The following is a 21,797-nucleotide window of genomic DNA, read 5'->3' as shown; positions in this document are numbered from 1 at the left end:
AGAAGCAGAAGAAAATTACAAACACACATCTCCATTAGTTTGAAACCTTAAATAAAACTTGGTATCTTCAGGAACTCAAATAAATGTATTGTTGTTCAGTCACAGTCATGCCCGATTCTTTGCAACCCCATGGACTGTAGTGTGCCAGGCTTCCCTGTCCTTCACCATCTCCCAGAGTTTGCTCAAACTCTTGTCCGTTGAATCAGTGGTGCCATTCAATCATTTCTTCCTCTGTTGTCCCCTTCTCCTCCTGCCTTCAATCTTTCCCAGCATAAGGGTCTTTTCTAATGAGTCGGCTCTGTGCATCAGGTGGCCAAAGTATTGGAGCTTCATTCAAAAGCGATAATAAGACAATAGACTTGAAAACTATCAGTGGTCTGGGAAGAAGAAAAAAAGATGAGAAAAATAAAACCATTATAGAAATAAAAGCTATGTCAGAGTGGCAAACAAAAGACAGCAAAACAAACGGGGCAAAAGCATTAACAGAAGTAAATGAAAAACATTCCTGAAATAAAACCTCCAACAATTCATGAAGTGTATTACCTGTGAACCCTTATTGAAAAAAATGATTCAGTCACTTAATCTAACTAAGCAAGAGATGAATCAGAGTGGAAAACCCAGAAATAAAGCTGCCATGTTAGGAAGGAAATTATGGTCAGGAAGCAAGGTGAGAGTATCATAAATCTTTGCAGTGTAAAAATACTATAATTGGAGTAGGACGGGAAAGTGAGACTCAAAAAATATCTCTGTTCTTTGAAAGATAAATGAAGCTTTAGGTTTTTAGGACATTATTTCATGTTGTTGTCAGGAGCTCAGCTGAGCTGTCAGGGATCAGAGTAGCTGATTAAAGCAACAAGGCAAAAGTGAAAGAGTGAAGCCTTAATTACTTGCTATAGAGAAAATGTCTATGCCCTGCCCCCTGTTGTGTTTCCCTAGGGTACAGCACCCTGCTGGGAAGTTGAGTGGATCAGCAGACATGGGAGTCAGCTAACAGTTGAGGGAGCCCCTGGTATTGGAGGAGAGTGTGAGATTTGCTGCGTATAGTCATAGCAAGAGAAATAACTTCCAGGGCTCCTCCTCCTCCCAGAAGGAGGCCTTGGCAGAAATAGATGGCGGCTGAAGAGGACTCTGTGCCCACAGACAGAGAGACCTTGGAATGCAAATAAGTGAAGAGCATGACCTTCCAGGGGGCCGGAGACCTTGCACTTGCTCTCAGAGACTGCCAGGCACTGGCCTTGCACAAAGTCTGGAGTGGGGAGGATGACTTTGCCCAGCACCTGCTGGGTGAAGCCTTTGTCACAGCGATGTGGTCAGGCCTGAAAAGTGCATGTATGTTTTTAACCAAGAACAGGACAGTTACAAAGATAATTGGTAATAAAACTAAAATCTGGTATTTATCTAGATCAGATCAGTCGCTCAGTCGTGTCTGACTCTTTGCGACCCCATGAATTGCAGCACACCAGGCCTCCCTGTCCATCACCAACTCCCGGAGTTCACCCAGACTCACATCCATTGAGTAGTGATGCCATCCAGCTGTCTCATCCTCTGTCGTGCCCTTCTCCTCCTGCCCCCAATCCCTCCCAGCATCAGAGTCTTTTCCAATGAGTCAACTCTTCGCATGACGTGGCCAAAGTACTGGAGTTTCAACTTTAGCATCATTCCTTCCAAAGAAATCCCAGGGCTGATCTCCTTTAGAATGGACTGGTTGGATCTCCTTGCAGTCCAAGGGACTCTCAAGAGTCTTCTCCAACACCACAGTTCAAAAGCATCAATTCTTCAGCGCTCAGCCTTCTTCACAGTCCAACTCTCACATCCATACATGACCACAGGAAAAACCATAGCCCTGACTAGATGAACCTTTGTTGGCAAAGTAATGTCTCTGCTTTTGAATATGCTCTCTAGGTTGATCATAACTTTCCTTCCAAGGAGTAAGCATCTTTTAATTTCATGGCTGCAGTCACCATCTGTAGTGATTTTGGAGCCCAGAAAAATAAAGTCTGACACTGTTTCCACTGTTTCCCCATCTATTTCCCATGTAGTGATGGGACCGGATGCCATGATCTTCGTTTTCTGAATGTTGAGCTTTAAGCCAACTTTTTCACTCTCCCCTTTCACTTTCATCAAGAGGCTTTTGAGTTCCTCTTCACTTTCTGCCATAAGGGTGGTGTCATTTGCATATCTGAGGTTATTGATATTTCTCCCGCTAATCTTGATTCCAGCTTGTGTTTCTTCCAGTCCAGCATTTCTCATGATGTACTCTGCATATAAGTTAAATAAGCAGGGTGACAATATACAGCCTTGAAGTACTCCTTTTCCTATTTGGAACCAGTCTGTTTTTCCATGTCCAGTTCTAACTATTGCTTCCTGACCTGCATACAAATTTCTCAAGAGGCAGATCAGGTGGTCTGGTAGTCCCATCTCTTTCAGAATTTTCCACAGTTTGTTGTGATCCACACAGTCAAAGGCTTTGGCATAGTCAGTAAAGCAGAAATAGATGCTTTTCTGGAACTCTCTTGCTTTTTCCATGATCCAGCGGATGTTGGCAATTTGATCTCTGGTTCCTCTGCCTTTTCTAAAACCAGCTTGAACATCAGGAAGTTCACGGTTCACATATTGCTGAAGCCTGGCTTGGAGAATTTTGAGCATTACTTTACTAGCGTGTGAGATGAGTGCAATTGTGCGGTAGTTTGAGCATTCTTTGGCATTGCCTTTCTTTGGGACTGGAATGAAAACTGACCTTTTCCAGTCCTGTGGCCACTGCTGAGTTTTCCAAATTTGCTAGATAGGATATGGAAAATTACTAGTTACTGCAATATAAGTATGTGAGCTGAAAACTTGCTGGGTTTGTGCATCGTTGTATTCCCAGACCTATCACAGTGCTTAGCATATTATAGATACTCTGAAATATTGGTGAGTTAGATTATGAACATCATCTAATGAACTACATATTGTGCCTAGAAAATGGAAAAATGCCAGGCATAACAGATATTTCAGAACTGATATTAGATAAGATCTGTCTAAAGGCAAAATGTATTTATGAGTCATAGAAAATTGCTTTATAATGGGGATTAATACAATGAGCAAGAAAGTTCTGTTCTTGAATAAAACATGTAATTTTGAACAAATTATTCATGAACAAAACATCAGAGTTCATAGGGCAGAAAATAGTATGAAATATCCACTCAGTAAGTTTTTATTGAAGATTTACCATGTGCCACAATATTTTAGTTCTCTTTAGATTAACAATAAATTCACTAAAACAGTCAAAAGTTGTTGTTTACTAATCTACCGATTTCTTCCTAAAGTTTAAATGAAAATTAAGTGTAAGAATGACCAGGAAGCTTTTTGAGAAAAGAAGTAATAACACAAGTAGTATGACAAAGTTGCTCATCAACACTCAATAAATGAAGTACTGCATGAAGTTGATCTAATGTTTTCTGAAAGCAAAGATTTTTTTTTTAACTTGAATGCTCTAGTTATGAAAAAAGAATAGATTTCCATTAGTGTTATTATAAAATATCAAATTACTAGAGTTAATCCATGCATCTCTGTAACTACTTTCTTGAATCCTGTCACATACACTGACCTAGATTGCTAAATTAAAGATAGTTGTGAATGGTTTATTGAGTGATTATGTTTTGCATAACTTCTCTGTCATTTGGGTTGTGCTATTAAAAAAAAATCACCCTTTCCAAAAATCCTTTAAAATTGTAATTTTAAATGTCTAATTGCAGGTATTGAGTTATTAAGTGTTTACTTCTTTTAGGTTCTAGATTTAGGATGCTCCTAATGTTAAAAGTTGTTGTTTGTTTTTTATTTTAATTTTAGGAATTTAGCTTTAATCAGTCTACAGTCAGTTGTGAAGTCAATAAGTTGCTTTTATTAACAGCCCTGTGCTAACTAGCTCTCTAACTTAAGTACCTGTGATAATGGTACTGCTCTGCCCCAGGTTTCGTGATGCAGTTTGAGTGTATGATTTTCAGGTTGTTTTCTTTAGAACTCTGGGTTCTAGAGGTGCTTTGGGAACTTTCCACTATTTTATTTTCATTTCATTTTTCATATACATCGTAAACTACTTTTAAAAGCCTGTGATTTAAAAACAATAGACATGTACATTCAAACTTTAATACAATAGAGACAACTGATGTGTTCAACAAATTAACTCTTTTCAGAACTCAGAATAAAGCTTTCCCTGCTTTTTTCATGAACTGGAACTTCTTGGAAATGTAACTAGGAATGTTGGGATTCTGGGCTTGTTGCTTTAAATTTCTGGCTAACAGTATATGCTAACAGAGCCTAATGAGAATTGGCCAAACCCATGATTTGTATTTCTCTGTATTTGTCTTCTGATACTGTATATAAAGGAGCAAAACAGTACATCTTAAAACTGCTTAGCCCAGTAGGCATTGTTTGGTTCATCTTGTTTATAATCTTTTGAGGTGCTTTGACTACACACAACTGTAAAACAGTATGCAGACATCGGAAAGTGGGACCCTTGTCTGTTTGGTGATATACTGACAGAGACAGACAGGAGAGAAGTGGTGACTGGTCAATACATCGCATTTTGTAAATAAATAATATTAATAGAAAGGTGTTAATAATTCTCTAGATCTTTTGCTGAAATTCATTATGAAATAAAGTTCTCCATGTTTGATTCCTGAAATCACAGCAGTCTTAATTAGACTTGAGGTATCATAGAGGCATGAAATGCTTAGGATCTAACTTTCCAGCTCTGCTTGGGCTGGTCCTAGGGTTTGGCGGAAGTCACTTAATCTTTTATAGCTTCAGCTTATTGCTCCACTTCCTTCACAAAATCACTTTGGAAAGTTAGTTTAACTGAAGTTTATTTTAAAAGTATTAAATGTTTTATAAACTTTTAAGTGTTATAACTAAGCAGTCACAATTTCTGATATATTTAGTTGTAGTTAGCATGTTTCCTTTTTCCCCCTTCTACGCATGTTTTTATATTCTTTCCCCCCAACCCCAAATATTCATTCCTTAGGGCATTACACTAGAAGAGTTTGACAGATTATCTTTCAATATGATTTTAATGAGCCCACCCTGTCAGCCCTTCACAAGGTATGTATAATATATATTTCTCTGTTACGAAGAATACTTTTGAAAGATTCATTAAATCAAATATACTATAATTTCAGGCACGGACACTATAAAGTCCATTCGCTGCATTTCCCTAGTCTTGAAATTTTTCATGCATAATTCTCTTTCTCTATGCACATTTATAAGTCAGCATTAATGACGAGGAAAAGAGCAGTTAACTGCCAGATGAGCACAGTGATTTGGTCATAGTCATCGTAGGTATGGCGAGACTATGTGGTACCTCTTTAATACCTACTGAAGATAAAATATTTATTTCTGACCCAAATTACTCTGAATTACTTAAATTAATCGGCATTCAGGAATATCTTCCTAACATTGATTAATCAAAGTCAATTTTCATAATAAATATTTAAGTCCTAAATTACTTAATTGTAAAATTTTAAAGGTAGGCAAGAATGCATCTGTGAATTTTGCATTTCTCAAAATTGATACGTACATTTAATAATACATACAATTAATGAAATAGCTTTTTTAAAGCTATGTTCCAATTCAGTTTCTTCTTATAAGGTATTTATTTGACTATATTTCAGGGAATTATATTTGGTATAAAATCTTGATTAATCTATCTTCATTTAGATATTTTTAACAATAGTATTTTTAATTAAGTAATAATGGTAATGACAACCAACCAAATGTCTTACTAGATTTTGCCATTTAATTCAACAAGCTTATGGTATGTGCAGTAGTATACTGTCTTTTTATAGGTGAACAGCTGAATTGTATTGCCTCTGCTCACAGGATTAGTGCAGATGATGCTAATGTTAGTGAATGCTGTTGCCCATGGCCTGGAAAATCGCACTGCTAACCCTAGAAGCTGTATTCCGTGTAAACGTCAGCCCTTTGAACTGCCATTCTGTGCAGTTCAAAGCTCTGTGCAGTCCTGTGTTTTCACTTAAAGTTCAGTGGAAATTAATATTTCAAATGTTAACCTTATCAAGTGTGCCATGTTTATGGGGGAAAGGGTTATAATATGTCATCTCCATCCTGAGCTAGGATGAGATGCGTAGCTCCATCTGAGCTACGCAAGGGTGTGGCCTTTTTGACTGCCATGAGTGGGAGGCTCAGAGCAGAGTGCAGCCCCAGCACTGTGATGCCTCAGATGTCCCTGCAATGGGACATCTTCCCTATGATACCATTCTCGCTCTATATCAGCCCAGATCCAGCTGCTAATGGCCGCAGAGTCTGATTCTGCAACACAATCATCATTTGGAACTCTGAGGGGAAAGGGACTCAATGAGAAGAAACCAAGGTTTCTGAGGAATCTGTTCAAGTCCACTCTCCTCTCCCATTTGAACCTCAGATCCACTGATGATTTTGGACCTGCTGTCAGGCATGAGGAACTGATAAGTAATGTCAAGTAATTTAAGACTTTGAAGCTAATAGATGACAAGGTCTTAAATCCTAATCCCCTGTTATTATAATTTATGCCCAACCTAGTCTTCCTTTCTGCTTGGTTCTTGATCATATTGAATGTTACTTATAAGATTTAATTTCTTAAAAAAAAAAAAAAGATCTAATTGCTGAACCAGATACCACATTTTCACATGACCTGTTTTGACCTAGTTAGTCTAACCAAGTTGCAACACCTTTGTGTAGATTCAAGCCCTCACCTTTATTGTCTCCCGTGTACATTGAACAAGATCGTCCTGATCTTACCTACTATCTTGGTCTACTTGGATGTGATTAGTTTTCAGTGCCATCAACTCTTATGTTGCCACCCTGCCCAACCAGCTCATCCCTCTGAACTTTTGTCTCCCTTGGGGCAGAGCGAAAGGTGTCACCAGCCAATTTTGTGTGTGTGTGTGTGTGTGTGTGTTTCCTAAACAAGTTGATTTTAAGAGGATAATTATTTTTAATTCTTCATTAACTTCTTATTCTTCTTTGCTTCATGTAAGTCATTTGGGCATATTATTTTTTTATAAGTACTACATTTACTAGACAGACAAAGCTTTTTTTGTTTTAATTAAATGAATAAATATGTTTTGTTCTTTATAGCAACAGAGATGATCATATTTTTTGTGAGGACCAACTAATTGTAGTTCTCTGTCTTGCCTTTTTAAAAGTGACTTGATATCTTTATGTACAATTCTTGAACTTATTTTCTTATCCCTTTCAGAATTGGCCTGCAAGGTGATGTGACTGATCCAAGGACAAATAGCTTCTTACATATTCTAGACATTCTCCCAAGGTAAAAACTTAGGTTCCTGTACAAGCTTACCATAGGTGTAAAACTTTGCATCTGGAAGAATGTGATGTTTATCATTTTATAGAAATTAGCAGCTTCTACAGATACTATACATGCCATTTATTTTCTGCCATGACTGATAGAGTGACTGAAAATGTTTGTTGATTCTACAGTGCTGCTAAAGTGAGTGACAGGGTGTTACAGCCTAATAGCTGAATTGTATTGCCTCTGCTCACAGGATTAGTGCAGATGATGCTAATGTTAGTGAATGCTATTGCCCATGGCCTGGAAAATCGCACTACTAACCCTAAAAGCTGTATTCCACGTAAACGTCAGCCCTTTGAACTGCCATTCTGTGCAGTTCAAAGCTCTGTGCAGTCCTGTGTTTTCACTTAAACTTCAGTGGAAATTAATATTTCAAATATTAACCTTATCAAGTGTGCTATGTTTATGGGGGAAAGGGTTAAAATATGTCATCTCCATCCTTTGTAAAATTCTTTTCTAAAATCAGTTTGAACAGTTACCTCGTATTTCTCACAAGTAAGGATTTTCTTTGCTTCTTACTTCTTAGTATTGAGATGTTTGGAATTCTGTTTGGTTTTTTTGTTTGTTTGTTTTTGTTTTAGATTACAAAAATTACCGAAGTATATTCTTTTAGAAAACGTTAAAGGTTTTGAAATGTCTTCTACAAGGTAAGAAATGTATTTCTCTTGTGTTCATCTTAGAGTAGGTGTTTTATATAATAAGAGCTGTTGTGAAATAAAGGTCTGAAAAATAAAGGTGTACATTCTGACATTTAAGATATGTTATGTAGTTTATCATTAATGTAGTTTTCCAATAGTAATGTGAAGTATCACAAGGTTAGGGTCAGCTGATTCTCTCGCGTTTTGATATGTTTGAATTTTTCCAGAATGAGTAATACGAATTGTATTTCTCAGTTTTAGCTGCTTAAGTGGTGTCCATTTCATTAGAATTAGAAATGTTTTCAGTAAGAATTGGTCCTCTCATAGGCATTTTCTGTCCTGTTGGACTGAAGAAGCAAGCCCTGTGTCAGGGCCCTTTCAGGTGGCTGCCCCACGGGAGAGAATGCAGCCGACTGAGTCCTCGATTCACCTGCTGTCTGTGACAGTGTTGCCCTGTCTGATGGGCGACAAAGCTCCATTCCAATAACGAATTTACCATCAGTGGATTAGCAATTTTTTATTTATAATACAGATTATCTCTTTTTTTGAGAAATGTAATTTCTCAAATATTAGGCTTAAGACCCAGGATTTTTCTCTTTCTAAACAAGTTGAATGGAGGTATAGTTTTCACATAAAATGAAGTTTTATGTGTAATATTTTATATAAGAACTGCATTTTGAACTATAGAGTGAAAGCCTTTTTTCTTACCCTTTGTCTTTTCAGAGATCTGTTAATACAAACAATAGAAAATTGTGGTTTTCAGTATCAAGAATTTCTACTGTCTCCAACCTCTGTAAGTACCACAATTATAAACTTAAATAAATTTTCCCAAAGGGAACTTGATTCAATAAAAAAATGGATCCATTTTGAATAATATTATAGGCAAATCTTAAAATTAGTTCAGACATGGTTCCTTCTATATCTGAATTTTATAGCTATATGTGAATTTTATTTTTTTATGATTACTGTACTATCAATAATGAATGTAAGAAAATCTATGTATCTTCTTACCTGGGAAATATAAAGTGAAAGTGACTCGTAGACATATGATTCATCTGATTCCATCTTTATTTCGTTCAAATAAAGGTACAAAGTGACAGTTTAAAAGGTTCAAGAATTTGCTGCAGGGAAGTCTTGTGCAAATTGATAATGGAATTTTGTCTGGCAGAAACTAATGTAGACCTGATGTAAACTAATGTACAGTGTATGAGGTTTTTTTTTTTTTCCACTAGATGCTAACAGTTAGTGTAGATCACTTTAATTTCCCATAGCAACTACCTGTTCTGCTTCACTTTCAGCTTGGCATTCCAAATTCAAGATTACGGTACTTCCTTATTGCAAAGCTTCAGCCAGAGCCATTCCCTTTTCAGGCCCCTGGTCAGGTATTATTATTATTGTTGTTCTCATCATCATCATTCATCTGTTGTAAGTAGGTCTCAGGCTGCTTGTTTATTTTCCAACAGTACCGGTGGGGGTTCATGTGTCCTCTCACGCCTGTAGTAAAGAGCATGCATTCAGTCTCTCTTCTAAGCCTTTTGCCCCTCTTTATGTTGTTTAGTTGCTATGTCATGTCTGACTCTTTGCAACTCCTTGGACTGTAGCCTGCCAGAATCCTCTGTCCGTGGGATTTCTCAGGCAGGAACACCGGAGTGGGTTGCCATTTCCTTTTTCAAGAGATCTTCCCAACCCAGGAATTGAACCTGTGTCTCTTGTGTCTCCTGCATTTGCAGGGGGATTCTTTATCACAGAGCCACCAGGGAAGCCCTCCCATTCCTAATATGACCACTTTAATTGCTTGAAACAAAACCAGAAGCATTTCTTTCATCATTACAAAAAATAAGTTGAAAGTAAAAAATTACCATTACTGCTGTTATTAATGGTCAGAAGAGAAATTATTGGGGGGGAAATGAACCCCCCAATAATTTCTCTTCCGACCACTGATTCTTTTGCATCCATTATTTTTCTCCCTCAGTAGAAGCCATTGACCACTGTTGATAAAAATTCACATGTCGGTTGCATTTTCTTTGAAATCTATGCTGTTTAGCTTTAACTGATTAAAATATGGTAATGATTAGTACAAGCTAGGATGAAATGCACGATTGCTATGGATAGACTCTCTCATTATGCTAGCAATTTTACATGCTTCTGCTGAAAATTGACGTGGATAACAGAGTTTCAGTGGTTCAGTGAAGCTCTCTGTAATCATCACAGGTAAGAACTTAAAAGTCATGTCCTACTAACAGGGGTTCAGTAGTATCGTTTGAATCCCCGTGTAACACAATACCAGTTTTATGCTTCCCTGATGGCTCAGTGGGTAAAGAATCTGCCTGCAATGCAGGAGACACAGAAGACATGGGTTTGATCCCTGGGTCAGGAAAATCCACTGGAATAGGAAATGGCAACCCACTTTAGTATTCTTGCCTGAAAAATTCCATGGACAGAGAAGCCCAGTGGACTACAGTCCAAAGGGTCACAAAGAGTTGGACAGTACTGAGTGACTACACACATGGGTATTGTATTATGGGGCTTCCCAGGTGGCACAAGTGGTAAAGAACCCGCCTGCCAATGGAAGACACGCCTGTATTATATTATACAATTGCAATGTGTCTCCCTTTCAATGTGGATAGTTCCAAAAACAGTGTATAAAGTATATTAACCAAGATTTCATCATTAAAAATTCCTGGAACTATTTTATCCTTCTCAAAATAGGACTTTATACAAGGTTACCTGTTTTGTAGGAACAAGTTTTTCCTATGGGGCTCAGGAATAGAAATAACCTTTCAGGGCAAAGAGTGCTTATTTTAACGAAGGAGAATGGTAAGCTTTGATTCAAAACACATTTTTGGAAATGTTCCTGTTGCTTTCTCAACTTCTTTTCCAAATATGATATTGTCGGTATATTCATCCTACTTCCTATTATTTTGTTGAATGGTTTTATTACTAGAGAAAGCAGTAATTTCATGAAATAAATTATCTACAGACTGATGGCCTATCATTATATGATGAAAAACTTGTAGTAGCTTATATAAATTACTAGTAAACCTCAATGTCTATCTTTTTAATGACAGCTCAGTGAAAGCCAAAGAATTTTTTTGCATAATGTTGACTGGATATTATTAACTCATTTTTTATTTTTAAGAAAGCTTTTGACAATTTATATATTTTTATTTAATGCCAGGTACTGATGGAGTTCCCCAAAACTGAATCTGAACATCCCCCTAAATATGCAATAAATGCAGAAAAGAAAACTGAAGAAAAGAAAACTGGACCAAAGATTTGCTTTGATAGCAGCACACAGTGTTCTGGAAAAGAGGCCATTCTTTTTAAGCTTGAAACTGCAGGAGAAATTGACAGGAAACATCAACAGGACAGCGATCTCTCTGTGCGAATGCTAAAAGATTTTCTTGAAGATGACATTGACAAGCATTCATTCTTTTTACCACCAAAGTCATTACTGCGATACGCTCTTTTGTTAGACATTGTTAAACCCACTTCCAGAAGATCCATGTGCTTTACAAAAGGGTAAGTTTTAAAGAGTCTCTACTCACGACATACCCTCTACTTACGACATACCCAAAGTAACCAAGTTTTCATAGCTATTGTCTCTTTTATTTCTTCTGGAAACAAGGAGCATTTTATAGAATGTTTCTGCTAGAATGTGTTGGTTTGTTTTTTTTTTTCTCCCTTAATTGCCTGCCTTCCTGTTCCAGTAGAATGCACAAGTAAAAATTGCTTCTGGCAGAACATCATGTGCACAGCCCACGAAAGTGCTCATGAAAGGCCAGGCCATTGTTTGGCGACCTTCGAAGGAGCTTAATTACCCATGGTGGAAACATACCCATGGTGAAAACATGGTCTCTGTAGATGGCAAATTGCAAATTTTTTACCACCTTTCTTTTTGTGGTACCTCAAAAATTTCTGTCCACTTTCATAATCAGTGTACAAGAAGAAATTAAACTTTAATATCAAGAAATAAGATTGAATAATCTGGAGCACATTAGAGCACTTTAAATTTTCTTTAGTTTTTGGGTAAGTAGTTATATTCTCATGGTTCAAATTTCAAAAGGAACTGAGATTGTAAGACTCCTTTCCTCTCTGCCTCTTGTTCATCCAGTTTCCATCCCTACTGTCTGATCTTCCAGAGGTGTTGTGTACAGGGTATCTAAATATACATGTATATTTTTACCCCCTTCTTTAAGTAAATTGTAGCATATTATAATCATTATTATGCACCCATTTTTTTGACTGTACAATGTAATTTGGGTATTATTGCCTAAGAATTTTGCTATACTCATGGTATAGGTATATCATAATTTATTTTACTGGACATTTAGGGGATATAGCCTTTGGCTTATTTCCCAAGTGTTAATAAATGTGTTTTTCAGGTTTCTTTTTAAACCTAGAAAGAAGGGGAAATAAGATCTTTGGAGAAGAATTTATAAAAGATCCCTGCCTCTTCTTTGTTAATACCACTCAAACTCATTTGATAGGTAGTTTTATGATTTAAACATTCAAACCTTCTCTCTTTACTTGCTAGCTAGTTGTCTTGACACTCTGCCCCTGAGATAATCATATGATGCTTATCCTGATTTTCTCATACTCTGCCCTTGTACTTCTAGGGGAATAGGTTTATTGCTTCTTGCATCACCTTAAAAGACTTCAGTCAGCTGTTGTCTGTTTCCAAGTCTGATAGGTTCTCTTTGGGACTCTCATAAAGCAGGACTTATCACTTTTGTAACTAAAAAAAAAAAAAAAAAAAAACCTTGAAATTCTTTTGTAATTATAAAAATGGTATAAAAGAAGCTTTAATGTGAAATCTATTTTAGTGTAGATAATATAAGCAGACACACACATGATATATAAGGAAACAGCTTTTCTCTGTAGTGTTTTATATTTTTAATATAGTTTTTTAAAACAATAGTCTGACTGTTGCAGGATAAATAGTTAAAACATACGGTGTTACAGTAGGAGGTAGATACATGTTTGATGAGCCTGAGTCTGTCCTGGGCTGGAGAGAATAGGATTTTGGGTTCATGAGAAGAAATGATGGTTCAGGCATCTGAAGAAAAATAGCTGCTATTCATTTTCACCTTCATAACATTTGGTCTAATGTGTCAGGGATGCTAGTACTGAATAGTATTTGGATATAAAAGTTGTAACTAATGCATACTTCCTGTGCATTTAAATGTGATGAACATTTAAAAACTGACATTTTATAAAAATGACAATAATGCATAATGCAAATATTACTTACACAACAAAAAACTTTGTCAAGTTTAGTGTCTGAGAAGTTTAAATATGATCTTAAGTCTTTCACCTAATTTTTTTAATTACAAAGCATATTTATGTGATATTATTCAGAATATTTCAGAAAGATGTAGCTATGTAAAATTGATTCATTCAAGAAATATTTAAGAAATCTATCATTAACAAGCAGATGTTACAAAATATTTGTGTTAATTCTTCAGTTATGGACGCTACATAGAAGGGACAGGATCTGTGTTACAGACAACAGAGGATGTGCAGGTACTGTGCGTGGTTTCAGGACTTAAATATTTTGAAAATATTTTAAAATAAAATTTTATTTACTACTTAATATTTGAGAATGTTAAAAGAATTTTACATATTCAATTGGAATGAATATGTGTATAATAATTATTTACTATAGAATAAGTCTTTTTCTTGTTGCTAGGTATGGATATATGTACAAGAAGTATTTTATATTTTTACTTTTTTCCCTTACCTTTTGCCCCTCTTTTTATACTCCATTGAGGATAATTTGAAATGCAAAGTACAGTAGTTAATGTTCTCTAAGATTACACACAAATATTAAATCCTTCTTTTGGAGCACATATTATAAAAATGCCTTTTAGGGAAAAATAAATCTATTTTAGCAAGGCTGTTTATTAATACTTCAATTGCAAATTCTTTGAGGTGTCATGGTTGAATACAAGCTTGATGTATTGTAAGTTTTATATACGTCTGAATAGTTCTGCAGTGAAATCACATTATTTTCTTTTATGCTGATTTAAACTCTTTAACTGTTAATAAAACTTACCCATGGTAAAAACTGTATCAGAGGCAAACAAATGTCAGAATTTGAGAAATCATATTTATTAAATATATTTAATCACTTTAAGAAAATGTCTTAATTTGATAAAATTAGTCATAAACCTAAACATTCAAATGACTGTTTGCATTGTAAAACTGACTTACTGGTTGACCAAGTTCCTTTCACTATTTTTCTCTTATATTGTTATTTATTTGTTATTTATATTCTTATGAGTGAATTTTTGAGAGACCAAAAATGACAGACACACTGAAAGTATCCTGATCTGTTCAACATCAAGCTTTTGTTTGTTTTCAGAGTTTATCTTACCCTTGAAGAGCCAATTATACAGTTTATTGCACAGACTTTTACCCTGGGCTTCTGTGTGTTGTGGTGGACTATATGTTCATCATTTTTAAACTGCCTCACAGCAGATGATATTATCTTAACAAATTAATTGCATTCTATTAATTATTTATTACTTATTAGTTATCATGGATGTTTTCCTACAGATTGAGAATATCTACAAATCCCTTACCAGTTTGTCACAAGAAGAAAAGATAATGAGATTGTCAATGCTTCAACTTCGATTTTTCACTCCTAAAGAAATAGCAAATCTCCTTGGATTTCCTCCAGAGTTTGGTATGTGGGATACACGCGGACCCCAGCTTTCATTTATTAATGGTCTCCGAACTCATTAGGGACTCCTGTGTGAGTTACGAATAAACCCTTGCCCAGACAGAGGTGGAGAACCCTTCCTCTCCTGTTTATGCCATTTTGACATCTTCTCTCCTGTTTCTGCTTTTGTTCACAACCTGCCATTCCCTTCAGACTCAATTCTCCTCCTTTTACTCTAGTAATGTTTCCAGGTGCTTTGCAGGAACAGAAAGGCCAAATCAGCAATTCCTCAACTGTCCCCACAGATGGTTGTTAATAGCATCTTTCAGATGGTTGTTAATAGCATCTTTCTAAAATTTATTTTTTGCTTCTAGGAGTCCTGTTCATATAACCCGACACTAACTGTTGTGAAAGAATGCCTAGAATTGTCTTTTTAAAAAAAAATAAATAAAAGACAATTAAGGAATTTATTTTTGCGTGTGTGTAGTGGGAGGTATGTTATTTGTATTTTTCTCCTAGGAGGTACGTTCTTATCAATTAGACACCTTTTTCCTTCCCTACAAGGTTTAAGTGGAAAAAAGAGAAAGTGGAGAGGTGCTCTAGGGAGGAGCTTTCCTAATGGAAATTAAGGGTGACTTGAGAGCACAAATCCCAGAATTGACACCAAATTAGAGAATCTGAAGATGGAATCTCAAGAACAAAAATGAACATAGGGTTCCAGAGTGAGAAAGACGAAGCCCTGATGCCTTTTGTCATTGAGGAAGGCCAGGGATTGTTGTATTAGGAGACTGGATGCAGTGCCTTTGCCTCTTAGAGCTACTGCCTCTCCCTGACCCTGCTTCCTTGGCACAGGGGCTCTCACTCTGTGGATGCCATTGGTTTCCTAGGCAGAGGGAGGTGAAGGGTGTCCCTCGCACCTAGCTCATGGGAAGGAAGAGACAAATCTCCCTCACATTTCCTCACAAGGAGGAAATGTGTTTTTGATAACTTACTGGGAGCTTGACTACAGAAAAGCCAGGCTTTGCTAAATCTAATCTTGTTGTAATATTATTACAGTACTATTCTTAAAGAACATCATGGGTTAAATAGATCATGTTTTAAAATTTAAATAATGGATTTACACTTGATGTTTGGAATGCATCTTTTTTTTGCATGGAGAACAAACTCCAATAGAATTTGACTACCCTCTTGGTAATTGATTCCCCAAGCAGAGTCACAGCAACCGGGTTTGTTTTGTCCTCTGTGCCTTTTTCTTGGTGATCTCATTCAGTTTGAACTATCCCAGGGAATGTTATTTAAGAAAACATAGACTTCCCTTGTCTTAGTTTATGTCACAAAGTGAATGAGAACATCATCAAACAAAGAAGTGAGAATTGCACTCAGAAATTTATTTCCCAGTCTACTGTTACTTTTTTATCTTTCATTTTTAGGATGAGTCATCAAAGGTACTTTCCATAGTACTATAGAGAGAAAAGAGATTTACTGTCTAATAGCAACTAAGTTCTAAGTTTTAGTTCAGTGTTTATTTTTTCAAGTAGTAGTAGTCACTTTGGTAGTAAGGAAATTTAGCACAGACCCCAGAGACAGACAGACCATGAATTTTAGCTCTACCTAAGCCACTTTCTGCCTTAGTTTATGTGTCTGTAAAATGGGGGTGATTGCAGTACCAACTTCATAGGGTTGTTGTAACAGGTAAGTGAATTAACATATGTAACATGTTTGCAAACTATCTGATACCTAATACAAAATTTGTGCTTTTATATTTTAAATGATAGATGTTATAGCCTTTATTTCATAAACACTTTTTCTCAGTATTTAAAGGTATAAATAGGGTAAAATAGGATTTTTCAAAGTTCTGTGAAAATATATAATATGTGCGAGAAAACCTGATTTATTTATGGCTGTCCTGGGTCTTCGGTGCTACACAGACTTTCTTTGGTTGTAGTGAGCAGGGGCTATGCTCTAGTTGCGGTGTTGCGGTGGGCAGGCTTCTCGTTGTGGTGACTTCTTCTCTTGTTGGGAGCTTGGGCTCTAGGATGCTCAGGCTTCAGTAGTTGTGGCGCATGTGCTCAGTTGCATGTGGAATCTTCCCAGACCAGGAGCCGAACCCATGTCCCCTGCACTGGCAAATTGCTTAACCTTCTTTTAAAATGTGGTAGATGTGTGCAGTCAGTTAAGCCCCTATAGTCACCACCGAGTGGGCCTGTCCTTCACGTGGGCCTCTGACATCATTAATCCTGGGTCCAGAACAGGCGTTCTGGGAGCTGCTTGTCCATGGTAGTGATGGCTTTGCGTTGATCCTCCTGCACGTGTTGTCCTATTTCTCTTTGTGGCCAGTGGCCTGCATTTATGAGATAGCAGGCTTTGGAGGAGACAGACACTAACCTTCACTTACTGAATAATTGCTGCTATCTTGACCTTCTTAATTCTAGGTTTCTTTGTTTTGGAGAGGATTATTATTTTTAATGTACCTAAGTTTTTTAAAAGTCACCTTCTAGCTTTAAAAAACTCAAAATGCATTAAAGATCTAAACGCAAGACCAGAAACTATAAAATTCCTAGAGGAGAACATAGGCAAAACACTCTCTGACATACATCACAGCAGGATCCTCTATGACCCACCTCCCAGAATATTGGAAATAAAAGCAAAAATAAACAAATGGGACCTAATTAACCTTAAAAGCTTCTGCACATCAAAGGAAACTATTAGCAAGGTGAAAAGACAGCGTTCAGAATGGGAGAAAATAATAACAAATGAAGCAACTGACAAGCAACTAATCTCAAAAATATACAGGCAACTCCTACAGCTCAACTCCAGAAAAATAAATGACCCAATCAAAAAATGGGCCAAAGAACGAAATAGACATTTCTCCAAAGAAGACATACAGAGGGCTAACAAACACATGAAAAGATGCTCAACATCACTCATTATCAGAGAAATGCAAATCAAAACCACCATGAGGTACCATTTCACACCAGTCAGAATGGCTGCGATCCAAAAGTCTACAAGCAATAAATGCTGGAGAGGGTGTGGAGAAAAGGGAACCCTCTTACACTGTTGGTGGGAATGCAAACTAGTACAGCCACTATGGAGAACAGTGTGGAGATTCCTTAAAAAACTGGAAATAGAACTGCCTTATGATCCAGCAATCCCACTGCTGGGCATACACACTGAGGAAACCAGAAGGGAAAGAGACATGTGTACACCAATGTTCATTGCAGCACTGTTTATAATAGCCAGGACATGGAAGCAACCTAGATGTCCATCAGCAGATGAGTGGATAAGAAAGCAGTGGTACATATACACAATGGAGTATTACTCAGCCATTAAAAAGAATACATTTGAATCAGTTCTAATGAGGTGGATGAAACTGGAGCCTATTATACAGAGTGAAGTAAGCCAGAAGGAAAAACACCAATACAGTATACTAACGCATATATATGGAATTTAGAAAGATGGTAACAATAACCCCGTGTACAAGACAGCAAAAGAGACACTGATGTATAGAACAGTCTTATGGACTCTGTGGGAGAGGGAGAGGGTGGGAAGATTTGGGAGAATGACATTGAAACATGTAAAATATCATGTAAGAAACGAGTTGCCAGTCCAGGTTTGATGCACGATACTGGATGCTTGGGGCTAGTGCACTGGGACGACCCAGAGGGATGATGGTATGGGGAGGGAGGAGGGAGGAGGGTTCAGGATGGGGAACACATGTATACCTGTGGTGGATTCATTTTGATATTTGGCAAAACTAATACAATTATGTAAAGTTTTAAAATTAAAAAAAGTTATAAAAAAATAAAATAAAAAATTATGTAATTTTTTCCATAAACAAATTTAGATTTTAGTTCCTATATATGAAATACATACATGTATACATTGCATGTATATATATGTGTGCATTATATATATATAATTTTTTAAAATATTTATTTTAATTAGAGGATGATTACTTTACAATACTGTGATGGCTTTTGCCATACATCATTATGAATCAGCTGTAGATATACATGTTTTCCCTCCGTTTACAAATCTTGCTTGTTTTCAGATGTGTCTTCCTCATTGATACAATCTTGATATCACAAAGGACCATCCCTGGGATAGTCTTAAAGTTTGTTTGTAGGTATATTTCTACCTCTGGCTACTTTGAAGTAAATAACTTCTGAGATGACTAATGTTCTTGACTGAGACATTATCTTTATGATAGGAATTATATGACTGGGCACCACTGCAACTATAGTTTTATTATGGTAATCACTCGTATTTTATTGCAGGTAATGTAATGTCTAGTGTTGATGAAGCAACTTTATCAAGTTTTGAAGTTTTTAAAAAATAAATTTATGTATTTATTTTTGGCTGAGCTGGGTCTTTGTTGCTGTACTGGCTTGTCTTTAGTTGCGACAAGCAGGGGCTACTCTCTAGTTGCAGTGCGCAGGCTTCTCATTGCGGTGGCTTCTCTTGTGGGGAGCACCAGCTCTAGGGTGTGAGGGCTTCAGTAGCTGCAGCTCCTGGGCTCTAGAGCACAGGCTCAATAGTTGCACACGCAGCATGTGGAATCTTCCCGGATCAGGGGTTAAACGCTTGTCTCCTGCATTGGCAGGTGGATTCTTTACCACTGAGCCACGGGGAAAGCCCAATTTTTGCTTTTGTAATGCTCTTTAATTACTTCCTTTATTAACTGATTGCTTTTTTTAATTGCTATGTCAAAGGGTTCTGAATGTGAAGTTCTGGGATTGTAACTAAGATTCTAGTGTCCACTCTCATGCTTGGACAGCCTCTGATGGTGGTATGTGCAAGGTTTTGTTCCAGCAAATATAGTATCTGCAGAAGATTTCACTTTGAAAAAGGATGTAGCAAAAAGAACTTCAGTATGAGAATTTCAGTTTGTATAAGCAGAATATAAAGGACTTGTATCCAGAATATATTGCTAGAAAGAGGTCTCATGACTCAACAATAAAAAGAAAAATAATCCAGTTTAAAAGTGGGCAAAAGATTTCAATAGACGGTTCTCCAAAGAAAATAGATACATGGTCAATAAGCCCATGAAAAGATGTTCAACATCATTAGATATTAGGGAAACGTAAATCAAAACCACAGTATGATACCACTTCACAAAAAGACAAATAATAACAGTGTTGACAAGTCGTGGGGAAATCAGATCCCTGTACAGTGCTGGTGGGAATATAAAGTGGTACAACTGCCTTAGAAAGCATCCTGGCAGTTCCTTGGATGTTAGACATAGTTACAGTCTGACCCTGCAGTTTCCCTTGTGGCTTAGCTGGTAAAGAATCCGCCTGCAATGCGGGAGACCTGGGTTAGGAAGACCCCTGGACAAGGGAAGGGCTACCCACTCCAGTATTCTGGCCTGCAGAATTCCATGGACTGTATAATCCATGGGGTCGCAAAGAGTCGGTCAGACACGACTGAGCGACTTTCAGTTTGACTTTGCCGCAGTCTCACCCCTAGGTATATATCTAAGAAAATTGAAAAAAACCTTGCACGTGCATACATATGTCCATGTCCATAACAGCAATGTTTATAATAATAAAAAAGTAGGGAAAAATCCAAATACCTGTCAATGAATGGATGGATAAAATAAATATGGTATATCCATATGATAGAATATTATTCAGACATGGAGAGGAATGAACTATTGGTACACATGTTATAACATGAATAAACCTTGGATCAGCTGATTTTTACTGATAATGCTTGAAGTTTGAGTTGCACTATACTTTATAGTTGTATACAATACACATAATATTGTTAATACATAATGTTATTAATAAGTACTAAGATAAATATTAAACATAGAATACTTTGCGCTTTTTTAATATTTTTTTTACCACACCAGATGGCATGCTGGATCTTATTAATAGTTTCCCCAACCAGGGGCCACTGTGCCTTTGGTCCCTGTAGTTTGATATATCCACTAAAGAATATATCCTTTTGTCTCTGAAAGTTAATATTTCAAATGATTGTATTGTAAATCATTATCTCTCTTTTCTAGGATTTCCTGAGATGACAACTGTCAAACAGCGTTACCGTCTACTTGGAAATAGTCTCAACGTGCATGTTGTAGCTAAACTAATCAAAATCCTATGTGACTAATTTTTTAAATAACTCTGAAAGAGGGTCACAGTTTTCTGTCATATCCATATAGTAACTTTGAAATTCTTTTTTGAATTAATTTTGACAAAATTTGACTAAATTATCTTTCTCTTTAATAAGAAGTTTGGGTTGGTCAGGAAATGCCATTTTGTTTCCTTAAATTTATATTACTGTGTTTTGTAAGGTGAAACTTATGCTTCAGGAGAATATATTTTCATATGAAAGTAGTAAATATATATGTTAAACATTCCTTTTATAATATTATGGTATAGACAAGTTTAGAAACATTAGAATTTTAATGTCTACATGAATATTTTATAAAGTATTATAAAATAGTATATAAACTTGAGATACTATATATTTGTGTATGTTAATTAAAGTTGCTTTCAGTTCAGTCGCTCAGTCATATCTGACTCTTTGCAACCCCATGGACTGCAGTACTCCAGGCTTCCCTGTCCATCACCAACTCCTGGAGCTTTCTCAGACTCATATCCATTGAGTTGGTGATGCCATCCAATCATCTCATCCTTTGTCGTCTCCTTCTGCTCCCACCTTCAATCTTTTCCAGCATCAGGGTCTTTTCTAGTGAGTTCTTTACATCAGGTGGCCAAAGTATTGGAGTTTCAGTTTCAGCATCAGTCCTTCCAATGCATATTTAGGACTGATTTCCTTTAGGATTGACTGGTTGGATCTCCTTGCAGTCCAAGGGACTCTCAAGAGTCTTCTCCAACACCACAGTTCAAAAGCATCATTCTTCGGCGCTCAGCTTTCTTCACGGTCCAACTCTCACATCCATACGTGACTACTGGAAAAACCAGAGCTTTGACTAGATGGACCTTTGTTGGCAAAGTAATATCTCTATGTTTTAATATGCTGTCTAGGTTGATCGTAGCTTTTCTCCCAAGGAGCAAGTGTCTTTTAATTCCCTGGCTGCAGTCACCATCTGCAGTGATTTTGGAATCCAAGATAATAAAGTTTGTTACTGTTTCCATTGTTTCCCTATCAATTTGCCATGAAGTAATGAGACCGG

General features: G+C 36.7%; 1 protein-coding gene across 10 annotated transcripts in view; it reads left to right on the top strand.

Moving 5' to 3' along the window:
* Positions 1-21,756, top strand: part of TRDMT1 (tRNA aspartic acid methyltransferase 1) — a 90,937-nt gene extending 69,181 nt beyond the window's left edge. For 6 of the 10 annotated variants that reach the window (XM_070800882.1, XM_070800881.1, XM_070800880.1 and 3 more), the window contains 8 exons: positions 7,235-7,306; positions 7,930-7,995; positions 8,710-8,779; positions 9,285-9,368; positions 11,165-11,508; positions 13,455-13,512; positions 14,548-14,677; positions 20,667-21,756. In XM_070800882.1, coding sequence (XP_070656983.1) covers positions 7,235-7,306; positions 7,930-7,995; positions 8,710-8,779; positions 9,285-9,368; positions 11,165-11,508; positions 13,455-13,512; positions 14,548-14,677; positions 20,667-20,767 — 925 coding nt within the window. In that variant the 3' untranslated portion in view covers positions 20,768-21,756. Of the gene's footprint in view, positions 1-5,002; positions 5,080-7,234; positions 7,307-7,929; positions 7,996-8,709; positions 8,780-9,284; positions 9,369-11,164; positions 11,509-13,454; positions 13,513-14,547; positions 14,678-18,704; positions 18,776-20,666 lie in introns of all 10 variants that reach the window. The other 4 variants (XM_019973111.2, XM_070800885.1, XM_070800878.1 and 1 more) reach the window with 3 other exon arrangements.
* Positions 21,757-21,797: the final 41 nt, after the last annotated feature.

The sequence above is a fragment of the Bos indicus genome, chromosome 13, assembly GCF_029378745.1.
Source record: "Bos indicus isolate NIAB-ARS_2022 breed Sahiwal x Tharparkar chromosome 13, NIAB-ARS_B.indTharparkar_mat_pri_1.0, whole genome shotgun sequence".
Lineage (NCBI taxonomy): Eukaryota > Metazoa > Chordata > Mammalia > Artiodactyla > Bovidae > Bos > Bos indicus.
This window is presented reverse-complemented; position numbering and strand designations above follow the sequence as displayed.